Source organism: Buteo buteo, chromosome 3 (assembly GCF_964188355.1).
Source record: "Buteo buteo chromosome 3, bButBut1.hap1.1, whole genome shotgun sequence".
Lineage (NCBI taxonomy): Eukaryota > Metazoa > Chordata > Aves > Accipitriformes > Accipitridae > Buteo > Buteo buteo.
In genome coordinates this window covers 19,508,396-19,532,656 of record NC_134173.1, presented here as the reverse complement: position 1 = coordinate 19,532,656, position 24,261 = coordinate 19,508,396, and the positions used below count along the sequence as shown (strand labels likewise).

At 40.4% G+C, this 24,261-nt stretch overlaps 1 protein-coding gene across 2 annotated transcripts in view; it reads right to left on the bottom strand.

The window, feature by feature from the left end:
* The window catches only part of PIEZO2 (piezo type mechanosensitive ion channel component 2), a 312,188-nt gene that overhangs the window by 135,581 nt on the left and 152,346 nt on the right, over nt 1–24,261 (bottom strand). For both annotated transcript variants that reach the window (XM_075022962.1, XM_075022964.1), the window contains exon 5: nt 4,006–4,168. In XM_075022962.1, coding sequence (XP_074879063.1) covers nt 4,006–4,168 — 163 coding nt within the window. The remainder of the gene's footprint in view (nt 1–4,005; nt 4,169–24,261) is intronic.

The window sequence follows — 24,261 nt, the reverse complement described above, 5'->3', positions numbered from 1 at the left end:
GTTTTGCCTTTTTGAGATCCCAAACAAATCTCTGCCTTCCGCAGAAAAGAGGAGGGGTGGAGGCTCTGGGATCAAGCTTGCCTCAGATTATGGGATAAAGTACAGACGCAGTGGTCACATTTGCTTTCTAGAAGAGCATGGATGAGAAACGAGCTTGAATGGGCAAGGCAGCAAGTGCCATGGGAGGAAGTTGCATTGAAGACTACAACCGTGTATTTCAATTAAGACCAACACTTCTTCTAAAGTTTAAGTTGTGCAATCTCAGAAGGATTTTCCTCCCCACCACTCTCACTTACAATATTAGGCAATTCAGCCACAGTCTCAAGAAAAAGCTACTTCCTTTCTAAAACCTATCAGACTGTATATACTGTATCTGCATTTTGGCATATAAACCGCCATCTGCACCAAATCAAAAATGTCATACTTTCAGATGCAGCTGGGAGTTAACTGTTCTTTCTTATTTTCTTCCACCTTTTACACCTTGTGACTGGCATTGTGCTTTTCGGCATTTGCTATCCGGGCCTGTCTCCAGCTGAATTCACCTGCTTTAAATTTTGTGAGCCCTAATAAAAAAGGCCTGCAGACACGTTTGCTCCAAGTGTGCAACCATTTAGGGGTGGTAATGAGTTGGACTGCAGCCTGGTATCTGGCAGACCTTCCTACTTCATGACTCACTGTTAATTAAAACCACACTCTTTGCTTATTCCTGGGATAGCGTTACTTGCAAATAATTGAGAGTCTCTCACTGCCTTATAGCCTCCTCCCCCCCAGTTCTGTTCTGTAGAATACACTTTTCTGATGGAGATCTGTTTCCCTTAAAGTTGGATGCAGTGTAATGAAGAAGGACATCCATTTTTCCATGAATCCTTCTTGTCCTTAATTTGGATTCTGATCCTTTTTCTTATTTTGAATTGCATCTCAAGCCATGAGCAATCTGATCCATTGTACTCTACAGCTGGTTTCTGGAGGCTACTGCCATGACGAAGTACAGCACACAACTGAATATCACAAACTACTACTCAACTCCAGGCATTTTTTCAGCATGCCCATACAACAACTGAAACGTGATGGATTCACGCAGCTTTGAAAAGGTCACTTTTAGAAGTATTAAAACAATTATTTAACAGGTCTTCTTATACATAAATATTGGAAGGAATAGATAGATTAATCTTTCTTTTTTAATTAAGCCTATTTCCACAGTATTTCTCTCTCCCCAAAAGCAAAGAGGTCTGAGAATCGCTCAATGTAAATAATTTCATGCAAAAAGGTAAAGCTGCAAGACAAACTCTCTGCTTTTGCCTGGAAGTCACACTGCTGATTTCTTGATTTATAGAGCCATCTGTGGCTAGGCATCTAGCAATCTGAAAAGCCACTTCTCTTATGGCTCTGTTGAGCCTGTTCAAATCAGCTGATGCATTCTTAACAAAATCTCGTACCACAAACCTCTGATGACTGGTGGCAGGGACTCACAGCAAAAGCTCTTCCACTCTGAAATTGGCTACGTGGCTGGACTAACAAACCCAGGACTATTTCCTCTGGAGGCACAGTACCAAGCTCAACACTTCTCCTGAAGCGTTTGTTTGTAGGGCAGTCATTGCTGCAACTCATTTCGCATTTTCTAATTCACTGGAGTTACAGCATCAGTAGAAAGCCTCCCCAACACGCAGCCACAGACATCAGTCAGCTAATGCAGAATTCAAAGAACTGATCACTTACTTAGTTTTCCCTTTTCCAGTGTATTCTACCAAGGAAGAATTGAAAATTATCATGTGAAACCCACACAGTTTGGACTCATTTTAGATCATGCCAATATTCTCCCAAATTCAGACACTCAGCTGCATGCTCTGCATATGCATTAGGTTCCTTACAGTCAGTCCTGCCAAATACATATTCCTAGCAGATTCAGCTGCTTCTGCAGCCTCCTCCTAACTAGCAGAAATGATTCCAGGATGTTATGTGCAGACACCTAGAAAGAGAAAGCTGAAGTTTGGAAAAATGTGTTTAATAGGTATTTAATTTTCCACTCTCCATTTCACTCCATTTTTAAAAAACAAGCAGATTATTCTGATGCAGATTCATCATTTCAGCTGTGAAGATCAGAATTCCTTAAAGCATTGGGGATCACCTCACATGACAGTAACCATTATCCCTTTTTTAAAAAAATGCCTGTGATAGAGTTTTGGGTGTCACTAAATCTAAACACAGCTGCTGTGTTCACTAAATATTCTGTAATACATACAGTTTACAGAACACAAATAATATTTGCTGAGCTCTGATGTGAAGAAGTAGAACACATTTATGCAGATTTCTATTTGCCCAGTATCAATATTTCTTTGCAGTCAAAGTTTTCCCCTTTTCCCCCAAGCTTTTTTTTTTTGTGGAATATTCTGGCCCATTTAGTTGCATTGCTGGATTGCCTTGAGGCAGCCAGTCTAGGACCAACCCAATTTAAAGCTACACTCTGTGCTATGTAATCAGTGTTTGTTAGCTCAGTTTTTTTCCTTGCATTCCAGGCAAATGACTATTGAACCCTGTCTGGAAGCCAGCACCCATCCTCTCTGGGAGACCAAGCTCCCTTTGACCCAGACTCCAGGCCCAGGCTCACCTCTGAACCAAACAAAAAGTGAGTATCTAAACATCATCATTAGATTCAGAGGAATCTGGATGTTTTTCTCCTGAGCTTCTGCCATCAGATTACTCCTGTTTTACGCACGTGCATGCTTTCTTTCCAGGAGATCAAGGGCTTCAAAGAAGTCTGTTAGAGCCCACTTTGGTAAAATGCAACTCTAATTAGCCACACTTCTTAATACTTCAAACATTTCCCCTTATGGGTATAGCCCCAGATTCTAGCCTGCTGCTAAATCCATTCTGCACAGCTCAAATGATAAAGCAGATTTAAAGCTGACAAAACCAGCTTCCAGGAGACACAGCAAAACCTTGCACACACTCATCAGACCCAGACTTACATATCCTCCAACATGTAGTTAAAAAGCTGCAATCTTACAACTGCAACTGAGTATAAGGCACAGTCCTGATACTGATCTCTCATGTGCTAGAAACTCTGGCAATACCACAATCCAGACAACATGGCAACATGCAGAGAGGCTTTTTTTCCTCTCTATAGCAGCACCAAAATGGGCAGCTGGTCCCCCTAAATAATTTACCCACTTCAAAGTGCAATTTCTATTTGAAATGTGCAAGTTGTAAGCGTCTCCCCTAAAAACAGATTTTTGAGAGTAAAGAAAAAAACATTCCACCCATACGTAAAAGAAGACAGAAAATGAGACCCAAGGCATGCTAGACAGTCTGATAAAAAACATGTTAAGATCAGTAGTAGGAATTTCTCTGCACCCTGGGCTAAATTCCCACTGTGGCTTTTTATATTATAAAATTGTTTCCCTTTTTCTGTGGATTTTTCTGCCTTTGGTATCTCTGCCATTCTTCTTCCCACTGGGAAAATACACAGCAAACACATCAACACTTCCAGCTAAGCCATTCCCCAAAATTATCCTCAAGCTCACTCAGTATGACCACAGTTTTAGATAATTCCTTCCATGAATGTAATACACAGTCTCTCTTCCCTTCTCCTAAGAGTCATTTCTGATAATCACTCAGATGCTGCTGTTGTTCTTGGATAACAAGTTTGGAAATATGGATGCTATCTAAGAAACTGAGCAATGTATGTAGCAAAACAACCTTGTCGGACTTAACCAGCAGCTCTGGTGAAGAATCAATTTGTGATCGACTGTCACAATCACTTCTTAACTCAAAACAATTTGAAAAATTCAGTAGAATGTCTACCACTTCTCATATTCTGCTTTGTTTTCTCAAGATGGTAACAGCTGTAGCTTTTCTACTTCAAAAACAATTGTTTAGTTTCCTGAAAGAAAGTTCACTTCTTAACATACCCAGTCCTCATGAAACCATTTCAGAGCACATCCAGACAGGAATGCCAAAGCTCACTATTATTTAAAAGCCATACAGATAGAAATGTGTATTTGATACCATTTCCTCATTTTCAAATTGCATGTTGCACTGTGCTGCATCCTCGGTTACTGGCTTCTGAAACATGTTGCGGCAGATGAGCCATATTGTCAGACTAGCAATGAACATCCCAATATCTGGTACAAATAGTCTGATCACGTTGCCAGCATCTGCTCCTTTCACACTGTATGGGATGAAAAAAAAAACAACAAAAAAAACAAAGAAACATTTGTTACTTCTAATGACATTTTCAACTGTAACAGAAAGTTAGCTCAAGGCAAAGAAAAAAACCCAAAACCCCAATAATAAGAAAGCTTCACAATATGAGAAGTATGACCAACAACAGATCTAGATCTAGACAGACAGATATTTTTGCTCTCCAGAAATTCAGAATAAGTCATTATTCACTCAGAGCTCACATACTCATGTTTTAGTGATACTCAGTGTTTTGATTAACACAATTCTGAATCCATTTTGTAGAAAGCAACACAGGAACAATCTTCAAATTCAACAAGAAGGATTTCAGCTGAGTCCCTAGAAGATCAGTGGCTAGAAATCACAATCCCTTTACTGGCATCCTTTGCAAAGACAGCAGCATCCAGCTCCACCAAGGAGGTCAAGCAAAGACAAGACAGCATTCATGTCACCCCTAAGTGTGCCCTAATCATTCCTGGCACACAGAGAAACAACCAGAAAGTCTGTAATAGTTTAATATTTTTTATTATGTTAACTGTTAATATGTTTTATTCAACTAGACCTCTTAAATACCTTTCTGGGTATTTAAGTACTAATATTTAAGTACAAATATTTAAATAATAAGTAAAGTGTTAGGTCCCCGCCAAGAAAACCTTTCTTCTCTTCTGAGAGATTTGTAAGGCTGGATGAATTTCATGTAGAAAAATAATTGCACTGCTTCATTGTGCAGATCTAATTGTTTAGGCTGGAAAATATGACTTTATGGGTTTGGATGTGGTGTCTGAATTTGGTTCACTGTTAAAATGAAAAGCTTGGATTCAGATTTAGTGGCACAATGAACAGTTTATTAAGCTGCTGCATGGACTTACAGAACTTTTAACTATTAATGAGAGGATATAATCTTAATTATTTGAAAGTGTACAGCATGTACCTGCCAATCTTGAATTTAACACATTTTAAATATGCAGCTCCAATTTTAATTTTAATTTAGTTTTTTATAGGGCTTTATGTCCATAATCAGTTCTGAGGACAGGTGAGGCATCTGTATAGTTCCTTGGTCATAGGTGAATGCGCTAGACTAGCTCTTCATAGCCTGAACTGGTAGAAAACCTTGACAGGTTGTGTTACAGATGCAAAAGAAGAGATCACCTCTAGCCTTTCTTTATCCTAACACTAGCAGCTTTGAAGCCTAAAAAAAGCTATTTGTGAAGGAGATACCTGCAACTGCTGCCATTAACGGCAGATCTGGAGTATCTAGAAAGTCTCTAATGTGATTACAACACAACCACTGTCAGGAGTCTTGTTGGCCTGCTCCTATGTCCAAGATCAAATCCTACATTTCCATCACTGCTGCTGACACAGCTTTTCCACTGCCATGTATCTTGCAAAATAACACACGCCCAAAGTGGGAATAAGGGAAGTGACCAGAAAGCTAGCTTTAATGTTTGTTTCAACATGTACAAATGTGTGTATCATGGGAAGCAGTGAGCTATGTGCAGGTCTGTGGGATACTGTCCCGTAGCACAATTATGAAATGGACTCAGAAGTACTACTGAATTGTTTCAAAACAGGAGAGGGAAAATTCAAGCTCTAGTTCTTCTTCCCATGGTCAGACATAGACATGGAATAAACTGACAAGGTGCTGCCTAAGGAAAACAACTTAAGGTTTGAAATTGCAGCTTCTTGGAAAAGAAAGAAATTGCAATCATGCAGCCAGAAAACTTCCTCCTCTGATGCTCTTTGCTGTTACAGATTAACCCTGAATGGTCATGCACTATATGGCAGCTAAGTAGCTTGAAAATGTTTTTGCTAATGGCTTCGAGTTGTACTGAAGCACAGAAAAAAATTCAGTCATTGAAAGGCTTGTAAAAGAGTTAGATGGCAATGTCCTTGCTGGATTGCTTGTGTGGTTTTTGTGCCGCTGCTTCAAGTAAAGCATGCTGTAGAGTCAACTGGCATATGGCAGCATAGTCAATCTGTTTAACATTACAGAAAATACAGGCTTGACGTGTGTCAGTTCATTTTGCAGTACCGTAGCTCTTACTGCCAATGAAGGTTAGCTAGTTCAAGGCACTGAGTCGGCACTTTCTCCTTTGGCAGAAAGCAGTAAAAAGTACACATTTAATGAACCTAATTCCCAACAACAGGATTCACAAAACCAATAATGAATTAGTTTCACTCATCCTGATCATTATGCGGAAACATGCCTATTAAAATGGTTTTACTAAATAAGTGGCAACAAAATCTGAATTCTTGATTCTGAAAGCATCACTCAGGCTTTTTTTGGAAATAGTTGAAAAAAACCCTGAATCCAGTATCAGTTAGTGTAAGAACAGTATAAATTTGCTAGTCTCATATTGAAAAATGGATCAGATTACTTCTATGCAATAGTTGTCTAAGTGAGCTTTTTCTGTACACAGGTATGAAGTCACATCTAAAATTAATTTTGCATCACTTCTGAACTTAAAGCACAAGTCCATCAGATTCAACCACTCACGCACAAACAAATTAAAAGGTGGTAGTTGTCAAATGCCAGCACTTCTTAGTCACACCAGGTTCTCCTTCCTCACATTGTACTCCCGTGGAGCCACGCTGGGTCTTCCTTCACGTATCCCACTCCCCAGAACAAGGGCAGACCCCTGCGGGAGCACTGCCTCTGTCACGGCTCACATTTCTTTCCACTAACCCAAACCAAGTGCTTCTGATCTTTCAAAATAAATCATTTAGCATGTTGTTGTGAAAGATGTAATGTACAGTTCAGGCTAGCAATAGCAAGCCTGAACAGTGATACTTAACCACAGAGCAGGGAAAAATTCTGCACATGAATAGTTTATTCACCAAAACCAGTCACAAATGTATGCTGTCCCTGTCTCCCCATGAGAAGGAAAACAAATTGACCTCAGTGTGATAATTAAAAAGGAAACAAAAGATCACTTGAAAATAGTGAAATGTATATTCTTCTGTAAAGCAGAATAATAAACTGCTTCATTCGACCCCAAGCAATTTGCTCCCCAGTTTTTCACAGCAACAGCTGAAACAAAAATCAGTTATTCCCACTTGTTATCTCTGGCAGCACAAAAAAGACTGGTAAATACTGCAATCATTCCACAAACATTTCTCACTTTATTTGCGCATTCACACATGGTCATATTTTGCATTTGATAACAGTCTATGCATTGTGCTCTTTGCTCCAAAAGAGGCTCTCTAATGACAAAGTTAAAACAGAAGCACAGGAAACCTATTCAGGAGATCTAGAGGAACAGCTTTTTGAAATCCCTGCAAGAATCACAGCGTGCAATGAATTGGTCATAGCCCTTGATCTACAACTAGTACAGCATCATTTATTCACCTAAACTAACTTACCTACAGGGCAACTTTAATTGTAATAGATGCCTCTGATTGAAGCTTGTAACTCAGCCAGAAACATATTCTGAAATGTAATTACAGTAAGTGGCAGCTTTAGAATTATTTTCCCCCTTTTGTTCTTTCTTACAGAATGCAGAAGAAAACAGGACCCCCAGCCCCCCCCCCCCCCCCAAGAAGTTATGGGTTTGAAATGTTTTTCTACCTTCCCTTCACCAAGTAAATTCCATTGCATGCAACTTCTAAGGCAAGGGACTACTACAGTTAGGGTTGCAAGAGGTCCTCTGTAACAAAAATAAATTTTGTGGGACAAAAGGGATTTTATGACTTTTGCATGAATATGTGAAACTGTTTTATCCTATCAACTGACTCCTAATACAGCAGTTTCCTCACCAGTCAGTCTGTGTTCCCCTGTTGCTTTTGGCTGTATACTTTAAATTTAAACTACTTTAGAAAGAGATCATCTTCATTTTCTGTGTTTACATAGATTTTTTTCTGGGACTGTGTGACCCTGGTCCATTTCTAAAGTTCATTGGTGCTAAAGAAATTACTAGGCAAGATCTCCCAGTTTATCTGCATTGAGAATAGAGTTAGCTGTGGACATACACATTAAAACTGCTCTCTTACTTCATGTATACTCACTAGCAGTGAAATAAAACCCAAATGCCTTGAAGAAGTGAAGCCAGCATAATTTAAACACTACATTCTTGCTTGGTGCTCTAGAAATCAGCATTTGAGTTTCTGAAAATAAATTTTTCATTTTTTTCCTTTCTAGAATAACCATTTCTCACAAATTAGAATTATTCATCTTCTGCTGAATGCACAAAGCTTTGGTGAACAGTGAAGTGTTAATACTGCCTTACCTGGTCTGACTTGATTTCCTTAGAATAGCAGACACATTACCTTCCTCTTTATTTCAGGTTTACAGAATAAAACAATAAAGAAACAGCTAGCAGAGCTGTTAGAATTCAAATTGCAATGACTTCAATAAAAAAAAGCAGACTATATAGTAACACACGTGTAAAGCAACATGCATAATAGTATATAAAATACTCCACATATAGCATGAAAAACAATAAACTTCAAACTCAAAATAGTTAGTATTTTGTTACAAACAAACAAATGAGGAAAAAAAAACAGGGAAAAAAAGAACACCCAGTCTTTTTTAAACAGAACTCAAATTAATTCGGCATCAGCAATATATCACAATGTTAAGCTTATGTTAAACAATAAGTGAAACAATGCCTCCAGATTAAAGCCCTGCAAAAAGCTTGATTTTATATTGAATACTGGATAAACAAAATATTTTAAACTTTATTTTTTATCATAGTTTTAAAAATTTCTCAAAAGCCTTATTCACTGCATACTATACTATCTTTTCTTTTCTTCCCTCAGGGGTTTTCTATAGCACCTGTTTACTTTCTAACAAATTGATTTAATAAAACTGCAATTAGGTAACACTATTAACACTTTACAGGTGATAAACTCCAGAAGAGATGCATAGATGCTAATACTTTCCATTCATCTTGTTTGGTCTTTGTAAGACATCTGATATTTCTAAGTGGATCTAATACTGGAGAGTAATTTATGCATCACCATAGACGTTTACAGCACAATTCCCATGGGCTTCATCTGCCACTGCAATCACTTGGATTGGAGGCAAATCAGACCTAAGAATCATGAGCATGGTCCCCTGGAAACGTGGACCAGCAGTACCACATAAGTGCTATGCAGTGCTGTGAATGATTTGTTTAACACTAGCATCCCCTCTGTGATCCCGAAATAGTGGAAACTTTGAGGGTACCAAAGACTAGAAACCAGATTGCCTTGGAGATGTGCTTACTGATCCTTGCTGTTGGAAGTGGGTCTTGGGAATGGTTGCAGCTGGAAACAAGTTAAAGAGGCCCCTTGTCCTCTCTCAGTTTGAACTAAGGATGCCTCTGTACTCACTCTGCTGGGAAACTCCCACTTAACTTATCTGGGCCTGAGTCACTACCAGCGCTTCAGTGAACATGGGACGCTCACATTCTGTATTCAGGCTGGCATGGCTTGTCCCGTCTGGTTCAAAAGAGAAGTTAGATATGATGTTGGCTCACCTGGCAACTTTGATATGACCCTTAGGGCAAACTTCTGCTGTGGGTAAAGTATGCGAGTTGCTGAGCACTGGTAGGTGTGCCTTTAGTCCTTTCCTCACCTCATGCTCACCCACAATTATAATAAATTATGTTACAAAAAAACCCCAAAGAACTTAGTAATATTAATATCCACAGGGCTGTGCATGATCAGTCTTAATCCTGCACTGCCTTAATGTGACTGTCCTCTCAGTTCATGCAGAGCATGCCATGTGTTTTACCCAAAATACCTGAAATTGCACTTTGGGAGAATTTTGTTCATGCAAAGTAAAAGAGTGGGAGGAAGAGGGAAGCAAAAATGCATAGAAAATACTTATAAAAACATTTAGCATGCACTGACCTACCCAACATGGAAGTTCAAAGGGCTTCTGAAGTATTTGTAAAATCTTAATCACTGCTTATAAACTATGTCTGCACAGATTCAAAAACCGAAAGTACACTGCGCTTTCTCAAGAAAGATACCTTGCAATGAAGAACACTTTCCATATTGCAACAGTGCTTAACCACGTATTAACCAAACATTTGCTTTCCAAACCCTGCTATGCAGAGAGAGCAGCTATTTGAAACTAAATGCACATTGCCAAGTTTTGGTGCCTCATTGCTTGCATAAAACATTCAACATTAAGAAATTATGGATATGTGCAAAATGTAAAATGTTGGTTCATGCCAATTTTTCTTTTTTAAAGCCCCCGCTGTTTCTTGTTGTTCGTTGATGTTCTAATAAAGGGCAAATTCCAGCTTGCCCAGGGCAGCACGCAGAAGACATAACATTTAGCTGGGATTTAGCAGCTATCACGCAAAGCGCTCAGCTGTGCTACTGCCAGACTCGTGACAGTACAACATCCAGCTCGCTTTGCCCGTGTCCCACAGCTCCAAGTGTGGAGCAGGACTGATGCTGCACAGCCAAGGGGAAGTGAGCACATTCCCCTCCACACCCACGGTGCTGCACACGCCAGCCCCCACTGTGCTGTGGAAGTGACAAGCCCATCCGCAGCACAAATTATTTCAGGTCAAAATGGGAATGTGGCCTGGGAATGCGATGCCAGACGGAGGCAGAGCCAAAGCGAGCAGAAGAGACCGGAGGACACCTCAGCTGTCGGTGCATTTTGGTCTGAAATCTTCAAAGAGACTTTCCATTGCGAGTATATACACTTCTCACTTGCTTCTCACTTACGCACACATTGTATAGGGATTTGGCTAAAGCACTAATTCACTATTCATTGATTGCTGTAAAACACTCACAGTTACATGTGTCCATAATGCTCATAAATACTTGGTGACTGACAGCAAAGTGTTTACAGAAAGGCATACAAATATCCATATGTTCCACAATATTCCTGACCAAAAGAAGGTGCTGAAAAGACTGAAGCAGGCTGACATTCAGTGATTATTTCAAAACATATTTGCTCCCTCTCTCTGCAGCTGTCGCTGGCTGGAGCATGAACAGATCGCCACTTCAAACTACTTTTTATTTGATTCTATAGCCAGCATATAGTATAATCACAGAAAGTAAAAGACATGTCTAGATTTTCGAGTCAGCTGTGGATGAGGCGGGAATAATATTTCCCCCAATTGCAGCAAGCGACATTGTAAATTACTGTCATTTTACAAAGCCAGATGATTCTTGATGCAAAGTAAAGGCATGCAGTCACTAGGAAATGCCATGCTTCAAGCTGGAGTGCCCATCGCGCTTCAGCGAGTGCATGGGGGGCCGCTCCACCCCCCAGCCCCCTCCCCATTCCCAATTCAAAACTATCCAAGTGCCACATTTGCAGGGATGGGACCATTCACCAAGACCTTCAATTCTTCCACATGAAACAGCTCCCAGCCTACGCTACCTGCTCCGGACATGCCCATCTTGTGCTATGCAGCGTCAAGCGGGCCAGGACAGAACGCAATGTCTAACCTTCCCCACCATCACCTGCCTGAAAATCCCAGTGCTTAAGAGGCAAGAGCACATGGGCATTGCGGGAAGCAGACTCCGGGCATCAGGGGCACGTGTGCAACATCTTCCCTCACCCCCCAGCTGATTTTCATTAAAACTGGCCAAAAGAAACACCCTGATTTATCCTCGGTGCGCTTTGTTCAATTCTACAGCACCCAGTCGAAAAAGAAGAGCAGTAGAAATCAGTGGCAAACTAAATGTCCCAATGCCCTGAGATGTCGCTTCTAATTTTTTCATATATGGAGCATATGATACAATTCCTGGGTGGCAAACAGTCCATGTACATGTGGGAGGGGAGAGGACTAGTTCCCTATGCTGCTTGAGGCTATCTACTCAGCGGCTGGGATGTGTGGCCACCAAAGACCTCTCTCAGGTGCAGGAGGCAACTGTGGTACTGTTTTGCCAGCGTGGGAGACTCTTACCTTGGCTGAGCGTTGAAAAGGACAGTATTGCTCAGATCGAAACAGTGCAAAAAGGAGCTGAAGTGGAGTGCTCCCACGTTTACCTCTCGGCTGGGTGCCCTTTGTCAGCACACTGCAGCAGGCTGGTCAGACCCTGTACATGGTATGCTAGTACTCGACCGGCCACAGGCTTCCTTCTGTTTCATGTGCCAATCGCTATTTGGAGATCTCATATGATTTATTCATTAAGAAAAACCAACAAAACCAACATAAAACACAAAGCCAAACCGTTAAGCATGTGTCCTAGAGAGTTTTTGGATACTAATTGCAATGCTGATTGCTCTCCAGATTAAAACAAAGACTGGCTCACATTCTGCTGCTGGTGGGTTTACCACTGTATTGCTCTCAGCTACCACTGTACTGCAGGAGGCTGGGCTGTGCCAAGAAAAACACTGACAACAGTCTCACAACTCAAGTGCTCAAACAAGGCAGGCCATAAAATACCTTCTATCAGATGTTCGTTTCCTTTGAATCCCTAGGTTAAATGCCATGAGAAAAGTTAGCCGAAATTAATTTAGCTGAAAAGAAAATAAGTGCAAGGGGTGGCAGGAAACGAGCAACCTAAAAACCTAACACAAAGAGTTGGATAAGTAAGATTCCTCCGAAATGGAGATGACTTCTGAGAGGACCTTATGCCGTTGCTGGGGCAGTCCAGACCATCAGGTCAACGTGACACAATGACACGCTTCAGAGGTGCAAGAATCCTACATGGAGATGATACAATTGTCTGAGTGCAGAGGAAATTTCTCCTCACTTGCAGTTAGCAAGAAGAACATAGCTGAGGTATAAAATCTAACACTTAGTAACTATGAAGCCTCAGTTAGAGATCGCTCTGCCATTACTTCCTTCAATTTCATGATAGTCCTTTACTTGTCATAGCATCTATTAGTCTGTAGGTACCTAAGCGACATGAGGTTGCTCTTGTTTTTGCAAAGTACCTAAAATACTCTAGCATGCTGTTAGAAATGACATAGAGTAAAAACCATCCGGTTTTCAGCTTTTGGTTTCATTGTGGTAGAAATGGATTATTTTCTCTTAAGTTATTAAAAATATCCCTGTTCAACTTTAAGCTTCATTCCCCTTTAATCTCATTAGGTTGCTGACTGCACATGTGCTGCAGTTGTTAGCAGAAAGTAAATTTACCTGTTTGATTTACATCCCTGCCTCATGATCTCTTATTTGTCTCCCTGGTTTTATCAAAGGGCAACCTGTGAGAATTATTAAGCTTTTTTTGTTTTTTAACCACTGGTGTCACATAAAAAGACTAAAAGCTGCCACCATGGGATCTGAGAATTCTCCTGTCATAAATATACAGCCAGTATAACACTCTTGTGGAGGGGGCCAGCAGAGAAGTATCAGGATGACAACAGGCCTGCTGTGCTCTGCTAACATTTGCTAGATTGAATGACCCCCTTCCACAGCTCCCCCTCTTGAAAATCTAAGTCTCCTACAAGATGGGATGGGACGGGACAGGACGGGACGGGACGGGACGGGAAGGGAAGGGAAGGGAAGGGAAGGGAAGGGAAGAGAAAGGAAGGGAAAGGAGAAGAGACCAGACCATTTCAGTTGGAAGGGACCTACAACGATCATCTAGTCCAAGGGCCTGACCACTTCAGGGCTGACCAAAAGTTAAAGCATGTTGCTAAGGGCATTGTCCAAATGCCTCTTAAATACTGACAGGCTTGGGGCATCAACCACCTCTCTAGGAAGCCCGTTCCAGGGTTTGACCACCCTCTTGGTAAAGAAATGCTTCAGACATCCAATCTGAACCTCTCCTGCTGCAGCACTGAACCATTCCCACGCATCCTGTCCCTGGATCCCAGGGACAAGAGCTCAGCACCTCCCTCCCCACGTCCCCTCCTCAGGAAGCTGCAGAGAGCAATGAGGTCTCCCCTCAGCCTCCTTCTCTCCAGATGAGACGAGCCCAAAGTCCTCAGCCGCTCCTCAGAGGACATGCCTTCCAGCCCGCTCACCGGCTTAGTCGTCCTCCTCTGGACGCACTCAAGGACCTTCACATCCTTCTTAAATGGTGGGGCCCAGCACTGCATACAGTGCTCAAGATGAGGCCGCACCAATGCTGAATACAGCGGGAAATACTAGGTCTTTTACTTTTTTCTGAAAACACCAATTTTAATTATTGTCATCTTCCTGCCACAGGCTACAATGCTGTCTACCTTAAAAATAATCCAGTTTCAATCTGTTGGTTTTCAGACTAGTCGCTGAACATACTAACAAGAGGAATCACCCTCTTTCTGCTCACTAATTAAAACTGTCCTCACACGGTCATATTACTAATATTGCACATTAAACTGAATGGGCAACCAGTGTTTTGCAAACACACACAAAATTGAAGCGTGCACCATGAAAAGCTGCTAAGTTAGAGCCTGTAGTGTTCCTAACGAGAGAGGAGCGGGAACGGCATTAAAAGCCTCCCTGACTCCTGTTAGAGTTGTACCGGTCACTTCTGCAAAACATTAGCATTGCCAGAATAGCTCCCAGAGCAGAGACAGGACTGAAGGAGCAGCTGGAGCTGAGGGACTGGTTTATGAGCATGATTTTGCAAAGGGATGTGGCAGCATATGTGTTATTTCCGACTCAGGAATTGCTCTCCAGAGGTCCTCTCCAAGCACCTTCACCTAGAATACAGACTTGAAGAAAGCTGATATACCAGAAAAAAATCATAATGATGCTGCCTGCAATTAACAAAGCTGCATCGCAGCTCACATGGATTCCTAAAGCACTGTTTCCCAAAAAACCAAGGCATACCAGAAATAATGAAAAGAGATTGACTAGGAGGATGTTTCAGAGACTTCATTAAAAATTAATAGAGATCTTTGTCTTTCAAAGTTTTATTGTCTCTTGGACCATAAAGAGTAGGAGGATCAAGTTCTTTGCTCACTCATTTTGCCATGGAAACAGAGCGCCAGATGATCAGCTGATACCAATTATAAATTATTGGTCAAGATTACAGAAGGAAATGAAATATGGGGGCAGACTGATCTGATTTCTAGCAGCACTGAACTGGAGCAGATGTGAGCATCAAGTCCTGCATCTCTTCTTTCCTCCCACATGTCTTTTTCTCCTCTGAATGGTAGCCCATGAAGGGAAATCTTGGCGTCTCAGTAAATTCCCATAATTCATCCAGATTTCACAATAACAGTATATATTCCTTTGCGTTCTGACAGTGTGCAGAGGCCACATGAGTCCCCAGTGAACCGAGGGTGTTAACCTCTGCTCCATTTTTCTCATTATATGCATATGGAAAAGAATATTTACTGGCTGCTTGGAAGAGTCAGTACAGAACATTTACTCATGTCAAAAAAATGGGAAAAACCCTATACTATGGAGTTCTCTTCCAGGGTTAGATTAATTTTTCAACACAAATGTTATTTTCTGAAATAAAGAAACCTCATTAATTTCTTCTATCTTTTCTGATTAATTATTCACCAGTTTACATTACTCTTTCACATTAGCTCACCATTTGCCCAGAGCATTTAATAATAAACTTCCTTTTTAATACAGTCTACTAAGTTTTTCTGTTCATTCAGCTACTTTCTTTTTTGCATATAGAAAAGGCCTCCATGTACCTGATTTTATCTCTCTTAGTTTTCTAGTCACTCTGAGCATTTCCAGAGCTCTCAAAAAGAGAAGTATTTGACCGCACTTCAAATGTATTTTAGGACTTGTGCACAGTGAGGTTGTTGCAACTAGTGTATCATGATGAACATGCTTTAGATACAGAGCTCATCAGTTTTTTACTTTAAAAAATCAGGGGTTTACTTAAAAAAACTTTATTAGCAGGAAGAAAATTATTAAATGAATGTGAAAGAATACTATTACAGAATCCACAAATGTATTCTTTCACCTTTCAGTTATATCAGGCTTTATTTTTATATTACTGTACAACTTCTTATCCTTGTTTTTTGCTTTCATGTGCTTTACTTTCTTCACTGACAAGTTTTTAATTTAAAAGTTACAGCTGATTTGACTGTTCATTCACAACTGCATCTGCTATAGCAATGAATCTTTCGGTTGTGCAATCACTTGCCAATGTCATCACATAGCAGGGGGATGCAGTCTGATGGCACACACACACATACACTTGAGCTACAGGAAGACAGCAAATAAATAAAAAGTAATCAAAGTAGTTTTTTACATGCTGAAGCAGAAGAAAGAAATTTTATGACACTGCAGTGACAGTGGGAGGGGAGGGAAGAAGAGATGACAGACACAAGATAAGCTAGATATGCTGCCGTTTGCAGCAATATGGATCAAATAGAAAAACTGTACTACTGTTTCCACCCTGGCAGTTTGGTTGTCTGCAGTTTACAGAATCAGATATCTAACAGCCGCTCAATTCATTCTCATAGTGCAGAAATCAGGCTAGCATACCAGAGACAAGGTAGCTTAAAACCACCCCCCTTTTAAGACTGAGATGTAGTTACACAATTAGTGTTGCAAAAGAGTCTGTCACAGCTTACACATTACCTTGATAGTTGCCAAAGCTTTACTGGGGATCCTATGTTTTCCTAAAGTTTCACCTTCTGCAGCCATGTGACTGTGAATGTCACCAACTTGTCCTTACAACAAATACACATATCCATTTTCAGCCCCCACAGCAATGAAGTAAAGCTGTGAAATGTGAAACAACTTCACTCTTAAAGGTTAGAAAGCAGGAGAAAACTAACATTAAGTCATTCCACTTTGAAGCTATTCATGAATATTTTTAGCATCCAATTTTTATTTATTTATTACTTTAAGTTTGACAACAGCAGAAAAGCCATGAAAATACTTCAAGGACTGTATCTTTATATCTGCAAAATAAGTAATCAATGTAGCAAGGAAAATGAAAATTATTTTTTGTTTCTTGCTAAACAATATTACGTACTGAAACATACATATCTTTGGTATCTTCATCTGAGTGTATTTAGTACTAGACCCCTCTTTACAGGCAGGAAAAATAAAGGCATATTGGAAAATACTCACATTTTTCAAACAGGCCACAAATAAGTGGCCAAGTTTTCAGAAATTATAGATACTGACATTCTGTCTGGAATTAAATTTCCACTGGCCCCAAAATTATGGATTTATATTTCCATGCTAAAAACCCAACACTTCCCACCCCTAAACTGACTTCTGTATGAGAGGTCTGTCCTTAATTTAACATGTAGAATTACAAAGTTGCTATAACTAGAGATAGAGAGTCCTAATGTGCAAAATCTGATTTTCCGTTTTGATCCAAATTGCTCTAGTAGACTTACTTTTAAGACTGGAAGTGTGGGACAAGCCCATATTAATTCCTATTTTGTACTGGGCTATTAAAACATTTCATGTCCCAAAAGCTATCCACAGGGTTGGAAGCATTGGAAAGTAACTTTATACAAGTATTTGGCTTGGCTTCTAACCACACCTTTGCTATACTGTTAGAGAAACACTATGATGCATGTAAGCAACCTTCACCCATGCTCATAAATAAATAAGATTCAGGTTTGTTTGAAAGACTTCTCCAAGTGGGGTATATTTCAAAGTTGACTTTTCTTAAAGAACAAAAGGTAAAACAGGTATGAAAATTACAACATGAAGCCATGTAAAAGGTCAGTTCCCCAGGGTGTGGTTTAAGAAAAAGCAACAACTGTAAAGTTTCTGTAATGCTTAACTATAGTACAGCTTAAGAGAAGTTTTACATGGATTTCTCTCCAGTATTATTTTCTATTTAAAATTTTATGCAAGCATGAAGGAGGAATGCTTAATGTAGTAAAATTGTTATTACGTTAGGATCAGGCATATTAGGAAGCACAGGAGTAAGGCAAGACTATTTTCAGCAAAAGTGGATCTTTTTTGTAAAAAAAAATAATAATAGAGCAAGGAAAAGGATTTTTGGCTTTTGAGATACTGCAGTAGAACTAGATTTGGGCAGCGCTTTCATTTGGAAAATCAGAAGCACAGTGTTGATTCAGTTAAGTTCCCAGCACTTGCAACAGAAAGATTACAGATAAAACCTTTAAGAGTCATAGGGACTCCTGAGTTACAAACCCGACTCCTGAAGTGACTCAGGCACTTGAAAGATGTTATTTTGATGCTTTTAAACAGTTCAGAATATTAGATTGTTTGATTTTTAATGTTCCTAGAACCCAAGAGTCCCCTATTTTTAAAGAAAAGAGACTCTTCACAGCCCTTTTGCCAAACCCAGCAAATTGGCCAAAATATATCTAGGATCAAGTAGCCTTGGTATCACTGCAAGTCTCTGTAAGACAGACCCTCTAGTGAGGAAGTAGGACCACTAGCAAATGTATACTGACACTGCTCGTCCTCTATTAGATCTGGAGATAAATCCAATTTGATCCCTCAGGCCCGACAACCCTAACTTAAAAAAAAAAAAGGAAGAAAAGAAAAAAAGTGAGGAACCTGCCTACTCGTAAAGCATCTTGTAATTAAGAACACTGATGTGTTTCTCATCTACACACAGCTGAACTTATGATTTATCATAGGCATGTCACATGATTAAGAGATTCATTATCTGCAAGAGCTCTGCCCCCAGAACGTTTGCATACCAGAGCCTTTGGTGGGTGCACAGGAAGCTGAACAGAAAGCAGGACTGTCATGCTTCCCGCGAGTAAGTGGCTTCTTGACCTTTAGCCTATCCATGCAGAGGATTAAAACACAGTGACCGCACAACTGCGCTTTACTTGTATAACAAAGAACGTGATATTCCTCTGGACTACCTCGTATGATGTCCACCTTGGATTTTTAATATCTGATTTCTCTCTAAGTTAGAGAATTCAGAATTCTCTAAATTCTAGACAATCAACTATATTCTCTAAAATCTAGTTTATTTATTTATGCCACTAGCCATCAATTTTCACCCTATTTCCATAATGTTTACTCTCCTGAGATACACCCTTGAAGTCTGCTGAGTTGCTTATATAACTAAGGACTGTGTGTTCAGACATTTAGAAAATTCACATTGCTGCTTTCAATGTTGTTTAAAAAGAAGGTGTCAAAGAGGCTGCAATCAACCCGGAGGAAATACCTTTCTTGGCATATTACTGTGATGTACTCTAGAGAATAGCCATGATGACTATAATTATTTTAGGTAGAGATTGTTTATGTTACCATTAACATAATTGCTTAAACAGAAAAATAGGGGACTAAAACATACAAAATCTCTTAAATCTGCTCAAAACAAATGAAGTTATTTTAGTGAATGTTTACATATTTCATGATAGATACTTTTATCACTTTTTTAAATAAGGACAGCTTTCAGAAAATCCGGTAAGTAAGGAAGCAATTACTAGTCTAAGTGTTTTTAGCCATATAGTGATCATCTCCTGAAAAGCTTCTACAAAAAAGTCTCACTCAGTCAATGTCTCTTTACTGTCTCACAGGTGTGCAGCACATAGGCTACGAAACTATCACTAGCAATACATTAAAAAATATTCTATTACATGACTGTTAAGAAGAAATGTGTTTATTTTGCAAAAGGCAGGATAGTATATTGCAAAACTTACACAAATGACATCTGTCAAAAGTCAGCTTTTCTTATAACTAGTTTAAGTTTAAAAGTTAGCTTAAGTTTAAAAAGTACGCTAAAAGGACCATTAGTAGAGGATAGAATAGAATAGAATAGACCAGACCAGACTAGACCATTTCAGTTGGAAGGGACCTACAACGATCATCTAGTCCAAGGGCCTGACCACTTCAGGGCTGACCAAAAGTTAAAGCATGTTGCTAAGGGCATTGTCCAAATGCCTCTTAAACACTGACAGGCTTGGGGCATCGACCACCTCTCTAGGAAGCCCGTTCCAGGGTTTGACCACCCTCTCGGTAAAGAAATGCTTCCAGACATCCAATCTGAACCTCTCCTGCTGCAGCACTGAACCATTCCCACGCATCCTGTCCCTGGATCCCAGGGACAAGAGCTCAGCACCTCCCTCCCCACGTCCCCTCCTCAGGAAGCTGCAGAGAGCAATGAGGTCTCCCCTCAGCCTCCTTCTCTCCAGATGAGACGAGCCTAAAGTCCTCAGCCGCTCCTCAGAGGACATGCCTTCCAGCCCGCTCACCGGCTTAGTCGTCCTCCTCTGGACGCGCTCAAGGACCTTCACATCCTTCTTAAATGGTGGGGCCCAGCACTGCACACAGTGCTCAAGATGAGGCCGCACCAATCCTGAATACAGCGGGATGATCCCCTCTTTTGACCGGCTGGTCATGCTGTGTTTGATGCACCCCAGGGTGCGGTTTGCCCTCTTGGCTATCAGGGCTTACTGCTCCCGACCAGCACCCCCAGATCCCTTCATGCAGGGCAAATAACAGAATATAATCCATATCTTGGAATAAGCAGAAGATTAATGAAATTCTAAGCAGGAGATTCAGTTAACTGTGACAGATGCTGTGTTTGCCCCAGAGGGTAAGGTACTTGCTCACCCAACACAGAAAGTGCTGTACAAACAGCCCTACATGGCTGGGGAAAAAATAAAACAAACACAGTAAAAAGAGCAAATTTAGGAGAGATGGAGCCTCCCCGAACGTCATTCCATGCCAACAACCAAACTGCCCTGAAATGGGAACGGCTGCCCAGCTTTATGGATACAGACCTGGGCTGGTGTTAAAAGCAGAAATTCTTCATAGGCCACAGCTCTTAGAGCATGATGAAACACAAGTGGTAAATAGGATAATAGTCCAAAACAGGACTTACTAGTTCTGATCTCATTTCAGATGATGCTCGCTGTAGGGGCGAGGGTGGCTGTCCCGAAATTATTTCCTTCTCAGTGGGAGCAACAGGATTAGGTTACTTCACAGGCTACTACAGCATGTCCAGTACAGGGTATTGTTTGTTAACAGGCAACAGGAAAAAGCTTTATGCACAATAACTTGTGCCTGAGCACATGGGACTGACTACACACTGCTTTCAGCAACATTAGAATAAAAATGGACATTGGAATAAAATCCACAAAGATAAACTGGTTTAAAACTAGATTTAATGTGCTTATATTTCAGTATTTAATACTGACTAGAAGATCTCAGCTGACACAGTATTAGGGGAAAAAAAAACCCTTCCATTTTCTTCATATATTTTTAAACAATGTTTTTGTTCTTTGCAAATATAATCCAATTCTTATTCTGGCTTTCTCTGTAACTCAGACTTTCATTTCAAAGTCTCACTTTTTGACAGAGCAGTGAAGAAAACTCAATTTAGGATAGAACCTCAGGCATGCAGTATATATCAAATGAAACTGAAAACACATTTCTTCCCTATTTCCCACACTATAAACAACATGAATACTTCAGCACACACATGCACAAATTCCACAGTCCCGGTCACCGCGAAGCAACAAAATGAGGGAATCTTTGAACACGAAATTAAAGCAACCCCAGCTCCCCTGTCTTCCCAGGACTCCGGACCCTGTGCTGCCCTTCACCTGGAGACAAGTGCACATGCGCGGGAAGCTCCCTCACTCACCGTCCATCGCCCCTTGAGAAAAGAAGTGCAGTGTTGCAGCTGGAAGGACATGAACAAGCCCTGCCGATGTGGTCCTCTGCCCCCAGATCCGTACCTATCAATTCAGTAACAGCCAGCCAGAGAAATGACTAAACTGAGATATCACCCAGAAGACAACAATTCTGTTATAAGCAATAAACTACTTTTTTATTCACAGCCTCCCAATGGAAGGTGGGAAATTGGTTCCATCTCCTCAGCTCCCTACATTACATTTATCTGCCATATTTTTTCAAAGAACATACGTAATTGTAATCACTGCAGAATAAATTCACATTCATTAACTCCTACAAAAGTACGATGGATGTCATATATTAAGACAAAGATGTGCCAAGAACACTGAGGAAGACTATGACCTAACCCTTGTCAAATGTGAGGCCTGAGTGGGCACGGCAATAGAAAGTATAAACAAAACATCAATTAATCAAATTTCTCTGATATGCTGCAATGAAAGGATGGTACGCTGTAGAAGAGAACTCTGTCAAAGTAAGAGGGAACACCTGGGCACTGAAAACTTAAGCACTTAAGTGCTTTGTGGGACAGAGAGACCAAAACAGTTATATAGGCTACTTCAGCTATTTTTTCCAAAATGGTGAAAGAGGTGCCAGGCAGGGCTTTCCCCACGTCCCTCTGATTGCATCACTGCACCCATTTTTCCTTGTCTTCCCAGACTGACATTATTCAATATTTGCAAAACACATTCAGACTGCACTGTTTCTTTTAAAATAACCTCTTCAGGATCAGACCCTGCAGCCTCTTGCAGCCCCTGGCTGAGGCAGTGCTCCCAAAATTATGTCAATGGGAGCCTTGCCCAAGGATGGGCTACAGGATTCTGCTGTGTTTGAAGAAAGGGCTTGAAATTATGGAATACGGTATCAGGATAAGACTTTGTATTTCAAACATATATTTAATCTTTTTACTAAATCACTGAAGAGTGTGGGGAGGAGTGGGGCATGTCACTACAGAAAACCATATGGTACTTGGGATTTCCAAGCCAGAACTGTGCATAATAAATATTTATAGAATCCAGTGGTATTCTCTTCTTTCTGTTTATTCTTTACATGTCACCCAGAGAAACTCTGGCCAAGCACCAATCAAACATCCCAGCAAGTTAGAAGCAATCTAAGGATGGGGGAAAGAGAGAAAACAGATCACCAGTAGGCTCATAATTAGCAACCTAGACCTGGAAGGAGGTGCTTGGGAAGTCCCTCTGATGCGTCTGGGTTCCAGTGCTCGCTGCACGTCACGAGTGGTTTCGGAAATTGAGTTCTCAGTCTCTGCAAGGGGTAGGGAAGATATACACAGTATTTTTGGCTAGACTGAGCAGAGGCATGTGTGGAGCAGCTGCAAAAGCAGACATTCGTCTGCTTTCAGAGACCAACATAGGAACAAAAATGCATCTCTCGGCGATGACAGCTAACTTGCTCCTGGCGTCTACTGGGAAAGCTGTGTCTCCCTACCTGTGGCATGTGGGGCTGTTGCGTTTATTTTGCTTCAGACAAAAACAATGCAGATTGTTCTCCTTGCCACCTTGTGATTAGGAAGTAGTTGAAGGAGTTACTGAAATACGCAGAAGATCTGGAATATATCTTAATAGGAGCCAATCTTCTTATCCAGGGTCTAGCCTTGACATAGCAATCTTTTGGTCTTTTCCTCTTTGCTTGACAATCTTATTCCCTTCCCTGCTCCTTTCCATTTCTTTTCCTTCAGGTGTGAGAGCTACCAATCCCCAACTACCATTTCATTCTTCAGAAATAGTAACAGGATTTAAGAAAGAGCATAACAAGCCCGCAAGTCAATAGACAGTACTTGACTAACGGGAGCGACTTTCACTGTCGATCTCCCTCAGCAACACTTTAGCCAGAATCTGGAATGCTGCATGTTGCACTTTCTACATAGATGTTGCTGCTGTACAAATAGTGCAGATGTGTCACATTAGCATTATGTAGAGTGGAAGTCACATACTTTTGCATATATAAACACATAACTTCAAATTAATACCAAATTTTTGCACACCACAAAAATAACAATTATTTCATAATCAGTTTGAAGCTATCAACTAAACAGAAGTTGCTTCGTCAATACAGAAACCTCATTTTTTTATACTGATAATTACATTTTACTAAGAAATTGGTGTTCAAAAGTTCCTTTCTCTGTGTCACTGAAACAGCTATTTATTATGAAAAACATATTTATTGAATGTTGCCAAAAGTGCAATAACCACACATCTGTTATTCTTCAAATATATATTTTTTAAAACAGTTGGTATTTACTTAGCATAAAATAACAGTTATTAAATCATTCTTAAGCCTGTTTTGGGGAACCGTAACGTAAAGCATTACGCAGATGAGAGAAACACCATGGGAACAAATGTAAAAAGGGGAATAGATGTGTTGTTAGTAGTGGAGTAGTTACTAGTCACATTAGAAATTAGAACTCAGAGAAGAGTAGTAAAAGGAAGACTGGAAGTCTGGCGATCCTGCAGGACAATGGGTTTTAAGAGGTCCAACGCCATTCAATTAAAGTTTTAAGATGATTAGATCATTTCTAGGTCAACAAATACATAACAACAGAAGACATTTCTGTAATCACTATTGAATCTTCTAGACAAGGACATAAATTTCATCATCTGGTAGCTCAAACTAGAGACATTTAGATTTTTTAAAAAGTCCTTCTTTTGGTTTTAAT